The 16142-nt window shown below is 44.1% G+C and overlaps 3 protein-coding genes across 3 annotated transcripts in view; all 3 read right to left on the reverse strand.

Moving 5' to 3' along the window:
* Window positions 1–545, reverse strand: part of PSMD3 (proteasome 26S subunit, non-ATPase 3) — a 4729-nt gene extending 4184 nt beyond the window's left edge. Inside the window, exon 1 of the mRNA XM_026041393.1 lies at window positions 491–545. Within this exon, the coding sequence (XP_025897178.1) occupies window positions 491–545 (55 nt within the window). The remainder of the gene's footprint in view (window positions 1–490) is intronic.
* A 485-nt stretch (window positions 546–1030) lies between these two features.
* On the reverse strand, window positions 1031–5580 carry GSDMA (gasdermin A). Its single transcript, XM_026041361.1, has 9 exons — window positions 5323–5580; window positions 4952–5162; window positions 4212–4377; window positions 4025–4118; window positions 3524–3571; window positions 3076–3230; window positions 2479–2629; window positions 2158–2231; window positions 1031–1550 (listed from the first exon to the last, which is right to left on the reverse strand). The coding sequence occupies exons 1-9, from the start codon at window positions 5534–5536 to the stop codon at window positions 1314–1316; spliced, it is 1350 nt and encodes a 449-aa protein (XP_025897146.1). The 5' UTR covers window positions 5537–5580; the 3' UTR covers window positions 1031–1313.
* A 2772-nt stretch (window positions 5581–8352) lies between these two features.
* Window positions 8353–13663, reverse strand: ORMDL3 (ORMDL sphingolipid biosynthesis regulator 3). Its single transcript, XM_026041362.1, has 3 exons — window positions 13462–13663; window positions 12531–12682; window positions 8353–12000 (listed from the first exon to the last, which is right to left on the reverse strand). Exons 1-3 carry the CDS (start codon window positions 13633–13635, stop codon window positions 11865–11867), a joined length of 462 nt encoding a protein of 153 aa, XP_025897147.1. The 5' UTR covers window positions 13636–13663; the 3' UTR covers window positions 8353–11864.
* Between the last annotated feature and the right edge of the window lie 2479 nt (window positions 13664–16142).

A 16142-nucleotide genomic window follows, 5' to 3' on the forward strand; every position in this document is an offset into this window, starting at 1 on the left:
GGGGGCGCCTTGGCCTTGTCGCCGCGGCGGCGCGACGCGCCCTCCTGCTTCATGGCCGGGCCGCCCGTGACACTGCAGCAAGCGCGCGGCACGCCGGGAGCCGCCAGGCACGGCCAGCCGCGCCGCCGCCAGGCCCGCGCGGCAGAGCGACGAGCAACCGAGCGGCCCCCTCGCTCGGGCCTTTCCGCCAGCCGCTCGGCTCCTCTCGCCACCCGCTCGGATGTTTCTGCTAGACGCTCGGCTCCTCCTGCTTCCCGCTCGGCTGTTTCCGCCAGTCTCTCGGCTCCTCCCACCCTCCCGCTCGGCTGTTTCCGCCAGTCTCTCGGCTCCTCCCACCCTCCCGCTCGGCTGTTTCCGCCAGTCTCTCGGCTCCTCCCGCCCTCTCTCTCGGTTGTTTCCGCCAGTCGCTCGGCTGTTTCCGCCAGCCTCTCGGCTCCTCCCTCTCTCTCGCTCGGCTATTTCCGCCAGTCTCTCGGCTCCGCTCACCGACCCGCTCGGCTGTTTCCGTCAAATACTCGGCTATTTCCGCGATCTGCTTGGCGCATGCGCGAGCTTTTCCCGCCTGCTGCTATGAGGCGAGGCGTGAGGACCGTTAGCTGCGGGTGTCGAGACCGGTGCTCACAGGGGTCCTGCCCAGCGGGCTCGTGGCTCAAAGTTCAGGTTTTGCTGCCGCAGCCCTGGCTCCCATTCAGTGTGTGGCCTGGTTCCCTACAGCCACCCAGGTAAGAGCTTAAGCACGAAAGAGTTTCAGTTACATTGAGCTTGTTTTGTGTGAGAATAATAGTAATAATTACCAAAGCCTTTAGGAACATCCAAATTCTAAATAAGAAACTATTCTCTTTATTTTTGTAGCAGTAACCAGAGCATTTGTTATACTTGCACTAAAAGAATTAAAATGATCAATGGTTTCATATCTGTTAATTTTATATCAAGTTAGTGCAAGCCAGCTGTGCGGTCCACTTATAGCTATTGAGTTCTCTTAACTGTATAAGGATTTTCTATTTTTTTCTAACATACAAGTGCTGGCTTGTAGTGGAGGAGGTTAGAGGAGTGTTAAAGGAACCTCTTTTTCGCCTGCTGTTATGCATTCAATGGGAATTTAGTTCTGAGAGTTGTTTTCTGGCCTCCATAAGCAGACAGGTTGCTTTGGGACTCTGCTTTTCTCATCTGAAGCAGGACTGAGTGTGAATACAGAGTATATATTGCCTGGACAGGAGTGAAGCTTGGATAGAGAAGGCATCTTGCAGTAACATTCAAATATTATCTCCAAGCCCTTCCCTTTAAATTGTCCCTGTCAGGGAGCAAAGCGTAGTCTAGTCTGACCGACTCAGAAGATCCAGCGCGTAGAGCGATGCATACAGGGCCGCTAGGGATGTGAAGGCATCTTGCTTGCATTCAGCCCAGCCGTTCTTCTCAATCTTCACTCCGCTCATCTCTAACATGACAGTGGTTAATTCTCGTCCCTCCTCCCGGGAGAAGGAGAGCAGCCCGGCAGCCACACTGAAGCACCTCTCCGTGTTTTCTATGTCATGTTCCAAGATGCTCTTGACCTTTGCAATGACAAAAAGAGCAAAGTGGGTGTTTTAAACCCCTGGCAGTGCTGTAGTAACGTCACCTATCCCTGGAAGTCACCAAGTGACTGAATGGTGTCTTTGACTTGTGAAGCGCTTCAACATCGTGCAGGCTCACCGAAAAATACAGGGTTATAGGTAGCATTTCAGACGCAGCAAGGTCCCTGTACTCAGCTTCTCAGTTTTCAGTTTCTTGTGAATTGGTTATGTCTAAGAAATCAAAACGATGCTAGGCTTGTAAATCTGAAGCCCGCTAAGCTAATTGCTGGTCAGGTGGATGCTTGCAACTGTGGTAAACTCATGGCAAAGTACTTTTCTTTTCCAAAGAGAGAGGGGCTATATCAGAAAACGGTTCTCAGCTGCATCCAGTTTAGTATTTGCAAAAGAGATTCTTCCTTCCCTTCTTCCCCGTGTTACCTTAAGTTGTGAGCTACTGCTACTCGTACCATGCCCTTGGTTATTATGGTCTATGTGTATTACATGTTATACTTGTTATTTCAAGCAGTGCGTTTTGTTTATAAGAAACAAACAAAAACACAGCCCCCTTTGTTTTGGGACAAGTGCAAGTAGATGTGTGGTTTCTCACCAGCTTAAGCTGTTGGGACACAATCTTCTCTTCCAAAGACTCTAGCAATAGCAGCAGATGATCTTCTGTTAATTCTGGAGAATTAAAACAGATTTATAGCACAAAACAAACAAATTCCACAAAAAAATACCCCTTCCCCTTCAAATAACAACGAGGAAAAAACAAAAAAAAAACCCACTAATTTGTTTTAGGCTCAATTGGCAAGATAATGGCTATCAATTGTCAACATGGAACCCCAGTTTGATCAAAAATTTGGTATTTTATCCTAATTTAATTGTGCAGTCTTGATGTGAGCTGATTGACAGTGTTACTAAGCCTTACCCTCCAGAGCATAAAGAGTGTAGTTGATTCCTTCCGCGAGGCCTAGGAGGAGAGGACTCGGAGAACCCCGTAAACTGAGCAGCAGGTCTTTTAAACCCGGACTCTCTGTTTCCAGCTCACAGTTACCAGTTTCATAAAGAACAGCTTCCATCTGGGAGGGCAGAATCAGAGAAAGATTCAGAATTTCAGAGGAGGCTGCTGGTAGCACTTGCAGTGTAACTACAGAAATCATGTAGAAACAGTCCTGGAATAGGTGCTTCCCATCCACGAGCTATTTTTGAGGCTCTAGTTGAGGCTTTCCTGAAGTATGACTTTCATGCATTAAATTCTGCATATTCGGATATTTATTTGATTTCTTCAGATAAAGAATTCTGACTATTTAAAAAAAACCTGTAAAGGCTGAGAAGAGAGGGCTTATTTCCCCAGACCACTCTGTCCTGAGCACCTTCTGTCTCCCTTTGTGTAGTGACCACATGAATATGCTGAGGAGTAGTTTGAATTGCTAGTCAGGGCATAGGAGATGACTCCTGGGGCAGGACTAAGAGAGTGGAGGTGTTTGTAGCTCTGAATTGAGGCAGTGGGAACAACTCTGCTTACTTTCTGGCTTAGCTCTTGAAAGAGGTTTCTGTTTCTCATCACAGCTTTGAAGGAGTTTAAAAATATATTTTGCAGATGCACAGATAACTTGGTGAAAATTTGATATTTTGCATTAACTTCCTTTTCTAGTGCTCCTAATCTTCTGGATAAAAAACCTGGAAAACAGAAAAAAAAGTTTTAATATATCAGTTTTAAATTAGGGAGGACTATAGTAGATCCACTGGCATCCCTAAAGTTACATTTTGAAACATTTAGACTAATATTTTTCAAAGTAAGTAATAGGTAGCTTGAATATACTTCCTTAAGGACAGTGGTGGTGGCTTAGGCGATGGGCAGTAGCCCCAGTAACTGCATTGCTTTTCATGGTGTGGGTTTATTCTGAGAAACTTCCGCTTAGCTGAATGGGATAAAAGTAATACAAATAATACTATTAAGAGACATTGCTTGCCATCAGATACGAATGTTTGTTCATCATCTTCTGGGAAATGGTAAATATCTGCAAGAGAATAAGAAGGGAATTGTTAACTGGGAAAATAAAATTGGGTAAGGTTTTTTTTTCTTTTTTCTCCTTAAGTTAGGACCCCGTTAGGACCCCAGTTAAGAAGTTTCCTGTGCTCTCTGTAGGTCAGATGGGAATATTGTTTCCACTGTTCTCCAGTGCATCCGCTTTTTGTACTTCCTGTATAAGAAAAGGACCTTTGTCCTCTACACAGTCTTTCAACAGGAACTGCCTTTGGAATTTACAAAATTTAAAGTAGAGATTTCCTTTTAAGTTTGTTTCTTTAGAAAAAAGCACAGCTGCACCTCCTCCCTAAGTAGCTCTTTAGCTTACTTTTGATGTAGAAATGCTCATTTTCTTTCAAATGAGCTATGGCACAGAGGCATTAACCTGAATGATGTTTTAGGAAATGTTTTTGCTGCCTGCAGTGGAAGGTTGAAAGTTACTTACCCCATGATCCGTCTCCGATGAACAGCTGTGTCGTCCTGAACGCTATGGTGCAGCCTTTGGGTATAGTTATGCTTTGTCGGAAGCCTCTGATGCCCTGATCAATAACAACCGAAAAGCATTACTAGGCTTGAAAGGGCGCACCAATATTCTCAGAGGTCTGGCAGCTGAAGATAAAGACAAATCAAACCTCTGTGCTGAACTTGGCATAAAGCTGGGCCATGAAGTTCCCTTCCATCTTGCTGGTTTCCTCAAATTTGGTCTCCTCTAAGGCTTGTATTGATTCAGAAACCACAAACAAATCCTGATGCTTTTTCTTTAACTGTTGAATGAAGGAATGTTTCATATTGATTTTTCTAAAGGAGGAAAAAAAAATGCAGTATCTCTGCTAAGTGTCTGTTGCTTTTATCTGGAAGTTACACCAAAAATACCTGCAGCCTGTATAGACACAGAAGCCTTATGCTTGTGTCCTTTCTCCTGCTGTGTCAGTGTACATACATGTCATAATATGTAAGAGACTTTTCTTAGCGGGAGGGGAAAAAAGGTGAGCTGCAATTTCTGCTCTTCCCAGTGCACTTCCCTTCTGCATCTGCCAGGGACAGCAGGCAGGACTGCCAGAGGAGGCCGTGTTCTGGCAGGCCACATAGTGTGTCCCAATTTGTGTGTTCCTTTCTAGGTATAAAATACAAGAAGAAATGGCTTGACTGGCCTTGAGGTGTTTCTATTTTCTTAAGAACAAAGAAATCCTAATAGAAACGTGTGTAAGGAGCTTTTACCACCTCTTTCCAGTCCTTCCGAAGTATGCATAGCTAGAGGAAATGCAGGGTCTCTGGCTTTATTCTTTGATTTTGGCAACTGAAACAATTTGTGTGATTTGGCATAACGCAAGAGAGGGTGACCAAGTGTGTTCTCTGTTCATGCCTTCCTTACCTTTCTGCTTTTAGTGACTCAAGTTTTGCTACTGGTATGTGTTTCTTTTCGAGCTTGATGGACCTGTGCTTGGACCAACAGGTAGATCCATATACTTCTGTATTTGCAGAGTTAATGGGAATTTGAAGCTTGCCTTCAATTTTGCCGTCAACGTCGTGTGCGAGTGTAACTTGGCTTGAATCTTGAACGTCCTTAGCAGGGTTCGGGGGGTCTGAAATAATTTGATGTATTTGCTTAAACATAATTACATAGACTCGGAACTCATACACACAAGAAAGATGGGACGTGGCAGCCACTGAGTGAAAACAAAGTGATCTAAATGTTTGACTTATGGAAATGGTGAATTTAAGAATGATGAATCTGGATATTACCTGCACTTGTTTTGTCATCTTCAGGTAGCAGCAGATCATAGAGGTTATACTCTGTTCTTCTGTAGCCAGGATTTGGGTGAAATATGGTTTTTCCTTGTCTTCTAACTAGGCAGAATGGTCTGAAATGTTCTTCATCTAAGATACTAGAAACTGGGATCAGTTCTCCTTTTGGATCCATCTGCTTTGCTATGGATTTGGTAACTTTTTTGAACATACTGCTGAAGCTTGATTAAAAACTTTGAACTGGAAGGTAGTGTGCTCTTGCCTTGGGAAAGGTAAAGACAAATTAAGATTACATGAAATACAAGTAAGAGGTTGCAGAAGAAGCATCTGACACTTATAGTTATGAAGCAGATTTAAAAAAAAAAAAAAAAAAATTAGTCCACACGTGTACTAGGGCATATTAATGCAAGATTATTTACAGGAAAGTTCTTGGCAAACTAGGAATAGGAGTCATAGCTTAAGAATTAAGCTTCTTGAGGCTTATCACATTCTGCCTTTTAATTTCCAGTCTTGTAGCCTGGGAACTCGGTATGTGAGAGTACTGCTCTTTAGCACTGGAATCTACTACCGCAGTTTCAGTTGTGTTATTTCTTTCATATACTAGCGCACACTAGAATAACGTTAACTACTAGAACTAGACATGGCTACTTAGATTAGTAACCAGTTGCTGTTGTTCTGAATGTTTTAATCTCTAATAACTAATATGTTGACCCCATTTAACATTAAAAAAAGAAAAAAAAATTGTGCAATTTCCTGCCACACTGAACTAACAGTTGGAGAAAGATGATTGTTAGTTCCTCTGCAAGTATTACTTCTGCATTTTACCCCCTTACATCTTGAGGCCTGACAGATAAGAGTGATTTATTGGGAAATGACAGTGCTAAAGCATTAGAAAAATGATTTTTTTGAAATCTGACAGTGAGAAAGTCAAAGTGCTGAGAGGGGAGTAATGATTTCCAGGAAAAGGTAGGACAGCTTGCTCTATGGCAAAACGTTCCCCAGCATTTTGGGTACGTTTCATTTGTAGTTGCGAACTCCCCCTGTCCCCGAAAGTACGTGTTCCAGCATGGCTACTTGCTTGTGCTCTAGTTCTCTGCCTTTATCTCCCCTCGAGCAAGCTGGATGTTGGGCAGAAAGGCAGGCACTGTCAGACTCTGCCCGGGTTCAGCCTGTTGGTACTTTCAGTTTCATTTCTTAGCTATCTAGCAATATTTGTACGGCATGATGAAGAAAATCCTTGATTCATGAATTAAGGAGAAAAATGCGCAGGCTTTTTCCCCTCATTTGTGCTCTGTCAAATTTTGTTAGAGAAAGGAAGAGGAGCAGATCCCTGGTTCATGTTAGTGATTTCATCACAGCGAGCAGAATTGTCCCTCCCTTTTTCTTACTTAAGTGTTCCTCGGTGGTCTGAAGAAAAGTTTGATTCTTTCAAATTTGTGAAGACTGACACATCACAGAAGATGGAATTTTGTACGAGATGAGGGCAGGAGGGAAGGAATGGTCCTACTCTCTCCTGTTTAATGTGGCATCATTTTAGTAGTATGCAGAGACTCTTTCTCTTGGCAGACTTCAAAAAAGATAAAACTAAGAAACTACTTTTAAGTTTGCTCTACCCCTCTCCCATACGGAAAGCTCTTAAAAATCTACTTGCCTGTTTACGGTGTGAGGTGACTTCTTGCCTCTTCCTCAGCGCAGATGTTCATGTGATCTCATGTGCTGTGTACTTAGCGTTGCCTCTTTAAAGCGGAGGGGTGGGGAAATATGGGAAGTATTTCAGATGTCCGGAAGTACGTGCTATATTAGGGCAATTGGGCACTTGCATAATTCTTGCTCCCAAAAGTTGTGTCTTCAGTGTGCTTTTCTGTCGAACTGTTACAGTGGATGTGGATAATCTTAAACTGTGCTATGGATTCATTCCTCTTACATTTTAAGGTTAATATCATTTCTAGCCTATTTTTGAGTTGTATTGCACTCTTTATCTATGGAAATGAGGAATAATGTGTTCTGGTTTTGGAGCATTTCACCAAAGCTGTCAGAGAGAAACAGCTAGGTGTGTTGTAGACGAGAGCAATGATGTTATTTTACTGGGAGCACTTTCATGAACTAGCTGCCTTATGTTAATCGTTGCATTTACATCTCTGGACAGTGTATGTGTGTTACAGATATGAAAGCTGTCATAAACCACTTGGGATTTTCTGTAAGATTTTAGATAATTTCTACAGGTTTTTTTAATGTCAGGCATGCGAGGGGAAGAGCACTGAGGACAAAGCACTTGGCATGTCTCTTTTGTACTCGCTGTGTGTCCAGCTGAGCAGTGATGCACATTTGCACCCACCGTGCTCCACTCCAGGAGGCTGCAGCCTTTCTGCTGTACTGCACTCTTTAAGCTTGTTTAACAGCAAAACCTAGCCATACAAAATGCAGGGAAGCAAACACAAGTTTTTACATGAATACTTACTTTATTAGTTTCTCTTAGAATACTGTACAAAGGAGTAATAAAAATATTCACACTTTATTTTAGAAAGTTCTCTAGATGAGATTTTTTGTATACACAGCAAAAAGAAGGGCTACTGGAAAAAAACCCCTAAAACTATGTACAATGTGAGAATGTTCCATAAAAAACTAATTTAGCTTGTTTAAATTGACCCAAAGAAGATGCATATACACACCACTCGCATGCTTAAAGTGTATATTATTATGGGCAATGATAAAGCAATGTAGGTCACAACAGGAAGTATTAATGTGTTAACAATGGTAATCCAGCTGCTGTCCCTTTTTTAAGGGCCAGTACCATACTTTTTTTTTAAAAAAAAAAATTTATTTTTTTAAATAAAACTGTGGAACTAAGTAGCCCTGGATCTCAGGGTACTTCTTTTTTAAAGGCTTTCTCCTGCAAAGGATTGAGCTCTATGACATCCTGTTAGGTATATTAAATTAACTGTAAGACAAAATCTCTAATCTGGAAACATCAAGCTGGTAGTATTGATTGTTTTGTGGCTTTTCCTGGTACACTGATTTCCGTACTGTGCAAATACATCGTCTTGACAATGGCTTAGAGCAGTTTTTGCCCACAACAAGATCAGGCAAAGGAATGGCTTTTGCCAGCACCTGTGAACGCATCCAACGATGCTTCTCAAAACTTTTTCCTTTCTCCATCCACAGCAAATCAAAAATGCTGTGTCTTTTTTTTAGGTACATACTTGTCCATTCTTTGTTCTCGGTCCCTTAATGGAGTCTACCTTTAATTCTCCAGCCGCAGTTCATTCTGGTCACTATGCAGGCAGCTAGTACAAGGCTCAGAGGGAAGTATCCTGCATGTTGTCATGAAAATCCCATTTAAAATCAGTAACAATCATCTGTCTCCTTCATTGCAGGTACTTGGAGAAAAACTTGTTGTCTAAGAGAACTAATGGACAGTCTTTTTCAGGTAGGTTGTTTTCTATTTCTTATTAATTTTCATACCTACTCTGCAGATGACATCTTGATATCAAATCAATAATTGCTGAAGTAACTACAAATCTTATCTAGATGCTTAACATACTGTATAATTAACATGAATTTTTTTCTGTTTTTTTAATTTCATTTTCCCATATTTTTCCTATTTTCATTTATATTTCATTTGATAGGATTAAGTGCATGAGTCCAAGTTAACTTCAAGATATTCCCTGGCCAAAATGCTATGCCTATGTTGTGAAGAATCTAGCTTGCCACGTAACCCCAAATACATGTGTGTAATGGCTATTTAATTCATTTCAGTATGAACAAAGTAAATCAGAAAAGTTTGCTATTAAAATTAAGGCTTTGTCTAATGAGATTTTTAGACTTTAAAAATTGCTCTTTTGAGAAGCTTGCAATTCCATTCCATTCTATTCTATATTATTTAGCAATTAATCTTTAATTCAACAAGATGGAATCAAATTCTGTAGTGTCAGTTAATAATAAAATATGTTCAGATCCTCAGCTGCTTTAACACCAAGGTGTTCAATGAAGCCACAACGATGTATTTCATTGCAAACATCTGACCTTGAACTTCAGTTTGTATTTCTGTTAAAAATGTCAAAATAGCCCTGATTTTGTTATGTGCATAGACTTGCAGAAATAGTCAATACTTATATCCATTGGGATGATTTTTTAAAAGCAGAAGCATCGTTGGTAAATTAACTGTCTTTGCAGGTAAGTTGATGTTTTTTGCCCCTCGCGTTCTGCCTAAATAACTAAATTGTGCTCTTCCTCCCCAGAGGAGATTTGCCAATAGCGTGCACGTTCCACATGCTGTCAGACATTCGGATTTGCTGAGCACCATGTAGTCCACACCACAGATATTGGCTTATCCATCCTGTTAAGAACAGGCTTTACAAATGTGAAGGTAGCAGGCCTTCTATAGGCATTCAAGACATTAAAATGAATAAGAAATCAACAGTATCAAAGATACTCAGCTGACTGAAGAACTAGCTCTAATTTGAAAACAATATTTTATTTCAAAAGTCATTGTCTAGTAGCTTAAGAGTAAAGAGTATATTAGCTTTAGGGCATATAGTACCTTAACTAAAGCAGCAATCTCTATGTCATGGTGGTTAAAAGGTTTAAAACAAACAAACAAAAAACCAAATAAATTAGACATCTGTCAAACTCCCTCACTGGAGAATAGCACTTAAGCATCAAGCCAGACTCTCTTTTTTTGTCTGTCTTCTCAAGAGCTTTCTTTTGACTTAAGATTCAACATATTTCATTTCAAACATATTAGATAACGTGTCTCTGGGCATTACAACAGCCCTCTGAGAAATATTGAATGTTTTGTTTTTCCCTTTCTCTGCAGCAGTCTGATAGCAAATCTGAGACAGAGAAGTAGAGCAGCTTGCCCAAAATTAGGCATGGAGTATTATTAGACCTTATATGCAAACTTGAAGTTCTTCTATCTCTGTCTATATTGAGACCATGAAGAGAACTCATCAATATCCACTCTTGCCCACTGACCTCTGAGGCTATACTTGGCTAATGCAGGAACAAAATACCTTATTTAAAACATCTATATTGTTGTCAAAACTGAGATGTACAAGTACTAAGACAACAAAACTACTGGCTTTGCGGGGAAGCATGAGGAAAAACACATTTCAACCAGCACACAACCTAAAATAAAAACATACTGCTTTGGAAACAGTGGAAAGATCTCTCAACCAGGAGATCTAAACCTGCAAACCCATTTTATTTAGGTAGACAATTTGATGGGGGGTGGAAAAAGCTCAACACTCTTTCTATCCTAAATCATCAATTATCTTCAGTGACCCACTGCATCCTTCTGGGGCTCCATTCAGTAGCTGGCTGCTGCTGCTGCTTAGTGCAGCTGTCCTACAGCTCCTCACCCTTTTGGAGGCCACTCGAGGGCCAGGGGACACTGCTGCAGTATTTGGGCCAGATGTTGTGCCTTGAGGTAAGGGACAGGCTTCCAGGCGAGTCAGATATCAGACACTTCCTGGTGTGAAGTGAGACACTGAATTAAGTCCGCAGCTAACCAGAAAACGGGCTGTGTCGGTGACACGTACCCAGACCTGGGTGATCCGGTTGCTGCCTGGAGGAGAAAAATTCCACTCACAACGGTTAAGTGCCTGTATCCAGCAGCCGTCAGCCTCTCAGCTCAGTTCTCAATCTTCAGTTTGCTGCATCCTCATTTGATCTCCCTGTAACAAGTAGCTCGGTGACACTTCCCAGTCAATCATGAAAATAACCTGCTTCCTGCCCCTTAGTGCTCAAAGAGCCTTTGGATTACCTGAGTCCTCAGAGTATGCTTTAAAATGGGTTCTTTGGGGTGGGGAGCAAAGTTACTCAAATTATGCTGTGAGTTGAAAATAACTACCGTGATTTAGGAACAGACAGGGACTTTATCCCCGGAACCACATGAATGGTACCATAGAAAACTGAAAGCTTTGACAAACTGTAGGTCATTCTTTCCTGTATTCTTCTCAGTAAAATCCTTTCTCAGTGGGATAAAGGATTGAAAAATAAAAATCTGTCACATTCTTCTTCCTCGCTCCCTACCCCAATATGAAACCTATATCCTAAAACAATCAAGTTTTGGGAAAGTCTGGCTGTATCCCTTTGGATTTTCCCATGTATCATTTAAAGCACCTAGCTTTAGAAAGGGAAATATATTTTAAAGTGCATTTACCACAGCAATAGTACCAGCACTAGAAGCTTTTCCCTCATCCCTGCACTTTTCATTCTATGCCTGGGACAGATGAAAACCTCCCCAGAATTCGTCCTCTTTGTACCTTGAAGTCTCGGTGTATCTGCATCTACTTAATGACACTGGATTAAAGAAATCCAGCATCACGTATCCTGCTCTGCACTAAACTCTACTCTGGAGCTTGTTTAGATTTATTGGGCATGAGGATCCAGCATGCGGTATACGTCTATTGGATACTGCATTTAAACGGCCGCCGTGAAACTATATCCCAGTGTGCATGAGGGTGAGGAGAAAGACTAAGGAGACAGAATTTCCCTCCTCTCCCCTGCTCCTCTTCAATTCACTCCATCCAAGCAGTTCAGTACTTGTTGATCCCAAAGATCCGGACTCCGTGCAACTGAGGCAGTTTGGGGATCAGGACGCTCATAAGGGAGATGGTGTTGATTATGAAGTGTATCCGGTCGTACTTTGTGTAAAAGCTGGTTAGAAAATACCTGGAAAGGAGGAGACAAAAAGAGTAAGCTGAATTAAACACCCGTGGTTTCAGTCTTCCTCACTGCTCCCTGCTTGCTTAAGCCTGTATCTGGCCTCTTTTTGGACCAAGTATGTGGTTTTGTTCTGTTCCTGTTCTGTGGCTATTATTATGAGTTCCTAGTCCAGAGCAGGCTCTTAAATATTAACGTAGTCTACAAGAACAAGTTCCCTGCTAGCCCAGGAATGCCCAGGATGATGGCCCTTAGTCTATATGGGTCTGTCCAAAGTACTCGAGGAGCATTAACTCCGGTTGCAGGGGACTCCAAAGGAAGCTGGAGGCTGTTCTTTCAGCAGTTAACCTGAGAGTAGCCAAGGTGTAAGTAGCACTGGTGTAAGTGTGTTATTCTACAGCCTGCTGCTAAGTATGTCTGTAGATGTATTGCTGGGCAAGCAGAGCTGGAGAAGGGAGCACAAAAGCAGCGCCTTGGAGGATGGGGGAGTGTTTGGTTTCCCTGGGGCAGCGCTGGGTCGGGCGGCGTGTGCTACTCACAGTACGATGGGCATGATGGTGAGGAACTTGCGCGACGCCGTGAACTGCACCCCGTAGTCCATCTGCTCCCAGTGCGTGAGCAGCCGAGCCTTCCCCTGGTCGGGCGTCTCGAACGGCGTGCCCTTCACCGTGTGCAGGAAGATGTACATGCTCTGCAGCAAACGAGAGGGGCCTGGAGCGCGCGGTGCCAGCGAGGGGGCCGCGCTGCCAGAGGGACCTCGCAGCCCTTTGCTGCAAGGGGCGTTAGCGCCGCTGCAGCTAACGCAGCCGTAAGAGCTAACGAAGCAAGAGCAAAACTGCTGGCTGGGGCTACCTCGGACGTGGCAGCTCCTGGGCGTAAGCAAAGAAAGTGGTTGCAACATTGCAGCATGGGGATCTCTGGGATCAGGGTGTCGGCACAGACTTGCTCTGTGTGGCAGCAATACCAAATGCTTCCAAAGGTGCTGGTAAACCTGCGAGCAGCAAGGGCCCCTTTCTGCTCTCGTTACCAGGTAATTTCTTGAAGCGGAGCAGGAGTTAGAGACCAGCAGCAAGTGTCTGCTAAGTTGGGCATGTCTTTTTAAAGGGAGTTACTGGTGGTCTTTCAAACTCCTTCCTGGTCCCAGGACAGGGCGCAGAGAGCAGTGGAAGGGACAATCTTGATGAAAACCAGCCATCATTTGTGCTGAGCTCCCTGCCCCAGCAGCTCCAGTTACTTTCTTTTATTTTGCTAGAGCCACGGATACCATAAGCATGAGGGTGCCCATTAAGAGGGGGTATTTCTGACTCCTGAAGAGTCCCAGCCTGAGATGCAGCCAGAGGGATGGAGGTTGCGTAAGTCACCTCACGGCTCTGGAAATGCAGATACAGGAACTGTTTCAACAGGAATCGTACTAGAGCAGCTGGTGTTGAGAACCCCCGCTCTGCATGCCCCAGGAAATGCAGCTCTTACCATGTTGTGAATGATGTTAGTAAGAGTCCAGACCACAGGAACGCTGAAGAAGGGGATACTCAGGAGCACGACGTGCAGCAGGCCGATTCCAAGGACGTAGGACAACCAGATACCCCGGCTGTTCATGACACGGGTGTTGGGGTTCACCTCACTGTGTGCTGTTCCCACATTCATGTTGGCTTTTATGTTAATTGGGCACCCCTGAAACTAAATGAGAGCCAGGTTAGTACTTGGATTTTGATAATTCTCTATGTTACTCAGTTAAGGACAGCTTGGAGCTCCCTGTTGCTGTCAAGCAAACCTGAGTTCTGTTGCAGTTGCTATAAAAATCACAAGTCAGCTCACTTCTTGGCAACTCATTATTTCCATTTGTAGAGCTGACATTTCTGAGAGGAAGCTAAATCCAGAACAGCTGAAATTTGGCAATAATGTGTGGGAAGTTTGCCTGTGAGAGGAGCTCTGTGTGATGTGCTGAAATGTCATCTTGGAACCAAGGTGTCAAGGTTCAATCCCATGATTGTTGGACAAGGCTCAGACAAATACTTTCCAAGTCATGGTGACAGTGTTAATGACAGAAGCACTTACACGTGAAGCTTCTTTATGGTTTATGGTTGTTTATGGGCTCGGCATACCTCAAACTCGCCAGTCTTTGCAGAACAAAGGCACGACAGCTCTATAATGACAGATCTCTCAATTGCTTTCACTGATTTATAAGGGTTCTGCATAGCTCTAGGGCCTTGCTGCTCTCGCCATCCAGTTTACGTGTTCTGCCTTCCAATTTAGGACTTAACTGTAGCAAGAAGTTCTGCATGGGGAAGGAGGGAGGTTCTTCAGCAACAGAAAATAAGTTGGAGATAACAAGGAAGACTGTAGCAAGAGCTGCAAAGGAGCCCATTCCTGTCCTACCTGGGAGGAACAGAGGCTGCATAGAAGGGCACTGAGATGTTTTTCCAAACAATCCCAGGAAGAGGGAGCAGGTCAGTGTTGCCTTTTGGACAGCAGCAGCAGGGCCCTGGGACTGTGCACGCTGCAGACAGCACAGTGGGATTTTGTGCAGCTGCCTCAGTGACCAGCAGCAGGAATCGGTCACACCTCAGCATCTCTGGAAAGACAGGGTATGTCTGGCTTAGCTGTCCTCAGGGATTACAAGAAACAGCAGAATGGGGAAACAACTGCAAAGTGGAATACTTTGGCATGGGGGAAAGCCTTGCATAAACTCCCCTTTGTCCCTTTCCCAAGGAAGAGCAGCACTCATGGCTAATACACTTTTCTCCTTCTTGTACAGAGAAGCAGCAAGGCAAGGGCTCCCCTCTGATGTCCAGCCTTGCGCTTTGCGGTCTTGGTTCCCACAGCTGGAGGAGGGAGCTGCTGTTCTGCAGCTCTCCCAGTCCCTGGAGACGAGGCCCAGCCAGATCTAACATTATGCTCTGCGTGTCCCTGGCAGCTGCTCCCCGTTTCCTTATGGAGTGTTGGCTCTGGCTTGTTTCACAAGCTGCTGCTGTTTCCTGTTCCTTTCAGGGTTAGTACTGAAGAAAATGCTGCTCCCGGCTGCCTGCTGTAGCTTCCAGGCCGCTCTGGGCCGCACGTGCGGCTGTTCTTTGGTGGTGCAGGCAGCTCAGGCAGGAGAGGCCGGGCTGCAAGGGGAGCACAGCAGGTGCTCACCTGCCCCAGCTGCTCAGGAATTGGGTAGTTTCTCCCTGGACAAGGTTTTTGTTTCACTACCAGCACGTAGGCTGCCAGTCTGCGCATTGCTGGGCTTCTTTTTGCTTGTCTCCTGCATCAAAGGATATTGACGGAGATTGCAGGAAAGTTTGAGGCCTGGTCTGAAAGCAGGACCTGGAGCCAGAGAGTTCAGCGTTCATGTCCTACCTGGGAGGCTCAGCCCCATCTCTCCTGTGGAGCAATTCCTGAGGTTTGCAAAAGGAAATCGAGGGGTTGCAGTGAGGCGCAACAGGAGGGGAAGATGTCATGGTGGGGAGTGGGGAGTAACCAGCAAGCGCCAGTGTGGAATGTATAAACAGGAGTTGTGTTTGCCAGACATATGAAATAATTCTGTTCGGTCCTGTTAGCGCCTCGGCTAGAGGACAGCCCAGCTCCAGGAGCAGCTGGAGGGAATCCAGGGGAGAGCAGTGCGAGTGAAAAGAGGTGTAGGAAAAACATGACCTGCAAGGCCAGCTTGAAGGAAACGAGCTTGTTTAGTCTAGAGAGCACTCGGGAGAGACACCCGGACTGGATTTCAAATCCTGAAACAATAGCTGCAAAGGGAAGGCGCAGGCTGTGCTGGAGTTAACTGCTCGATGGAGGTTAGAGCCGCTTTGTAAAGCACAAAGACAGTGTAATAGTGGAGTGGGCTGCCCCGGAAGGGTCCATCTGCCTTAGTGGCTATCTGAAATTTTAAATGAAGTTTCATAAAAAATGCAAAAATATACAGAAACTTCTCCTTCGCTGCGGGGCTTGACTGGATGATCTCTTAAGATCCCTTCTGGCTCCTCGTCTTTTTTTGAAATGACACTATTACCCAAAGACAGTGGAAGTCAGCAAATCTGCAGAGTGGGTGCTTAGTACTTAGTGGAATTCTTCTCCCAGGCCTTGATTTCCTTCGTACAAAGAAGGATTAGACGGATGAAACTCTGGCACATAGAGCATAAGATGCTAATTAGTACTTGCAAGAAGCTTTAGAC

Source organism: Nothoprocta perdicaria, unplaced genomic scaffold, assembly GCF_003342845.1.
Source record: "Nothoprocta perdicaria isolate Ctin4 unplaced genomic scaffold, notPer1 scaffold_283, whole genome shotgun sequence".
Classification (NCBI taxonomy): domain Eukaryota; kingdom Metazoa; phylum Chordata; class Aves; order Tinamiformes; family Tinamidae; genus Nothoprocta; species Nothoprocta perdicaria.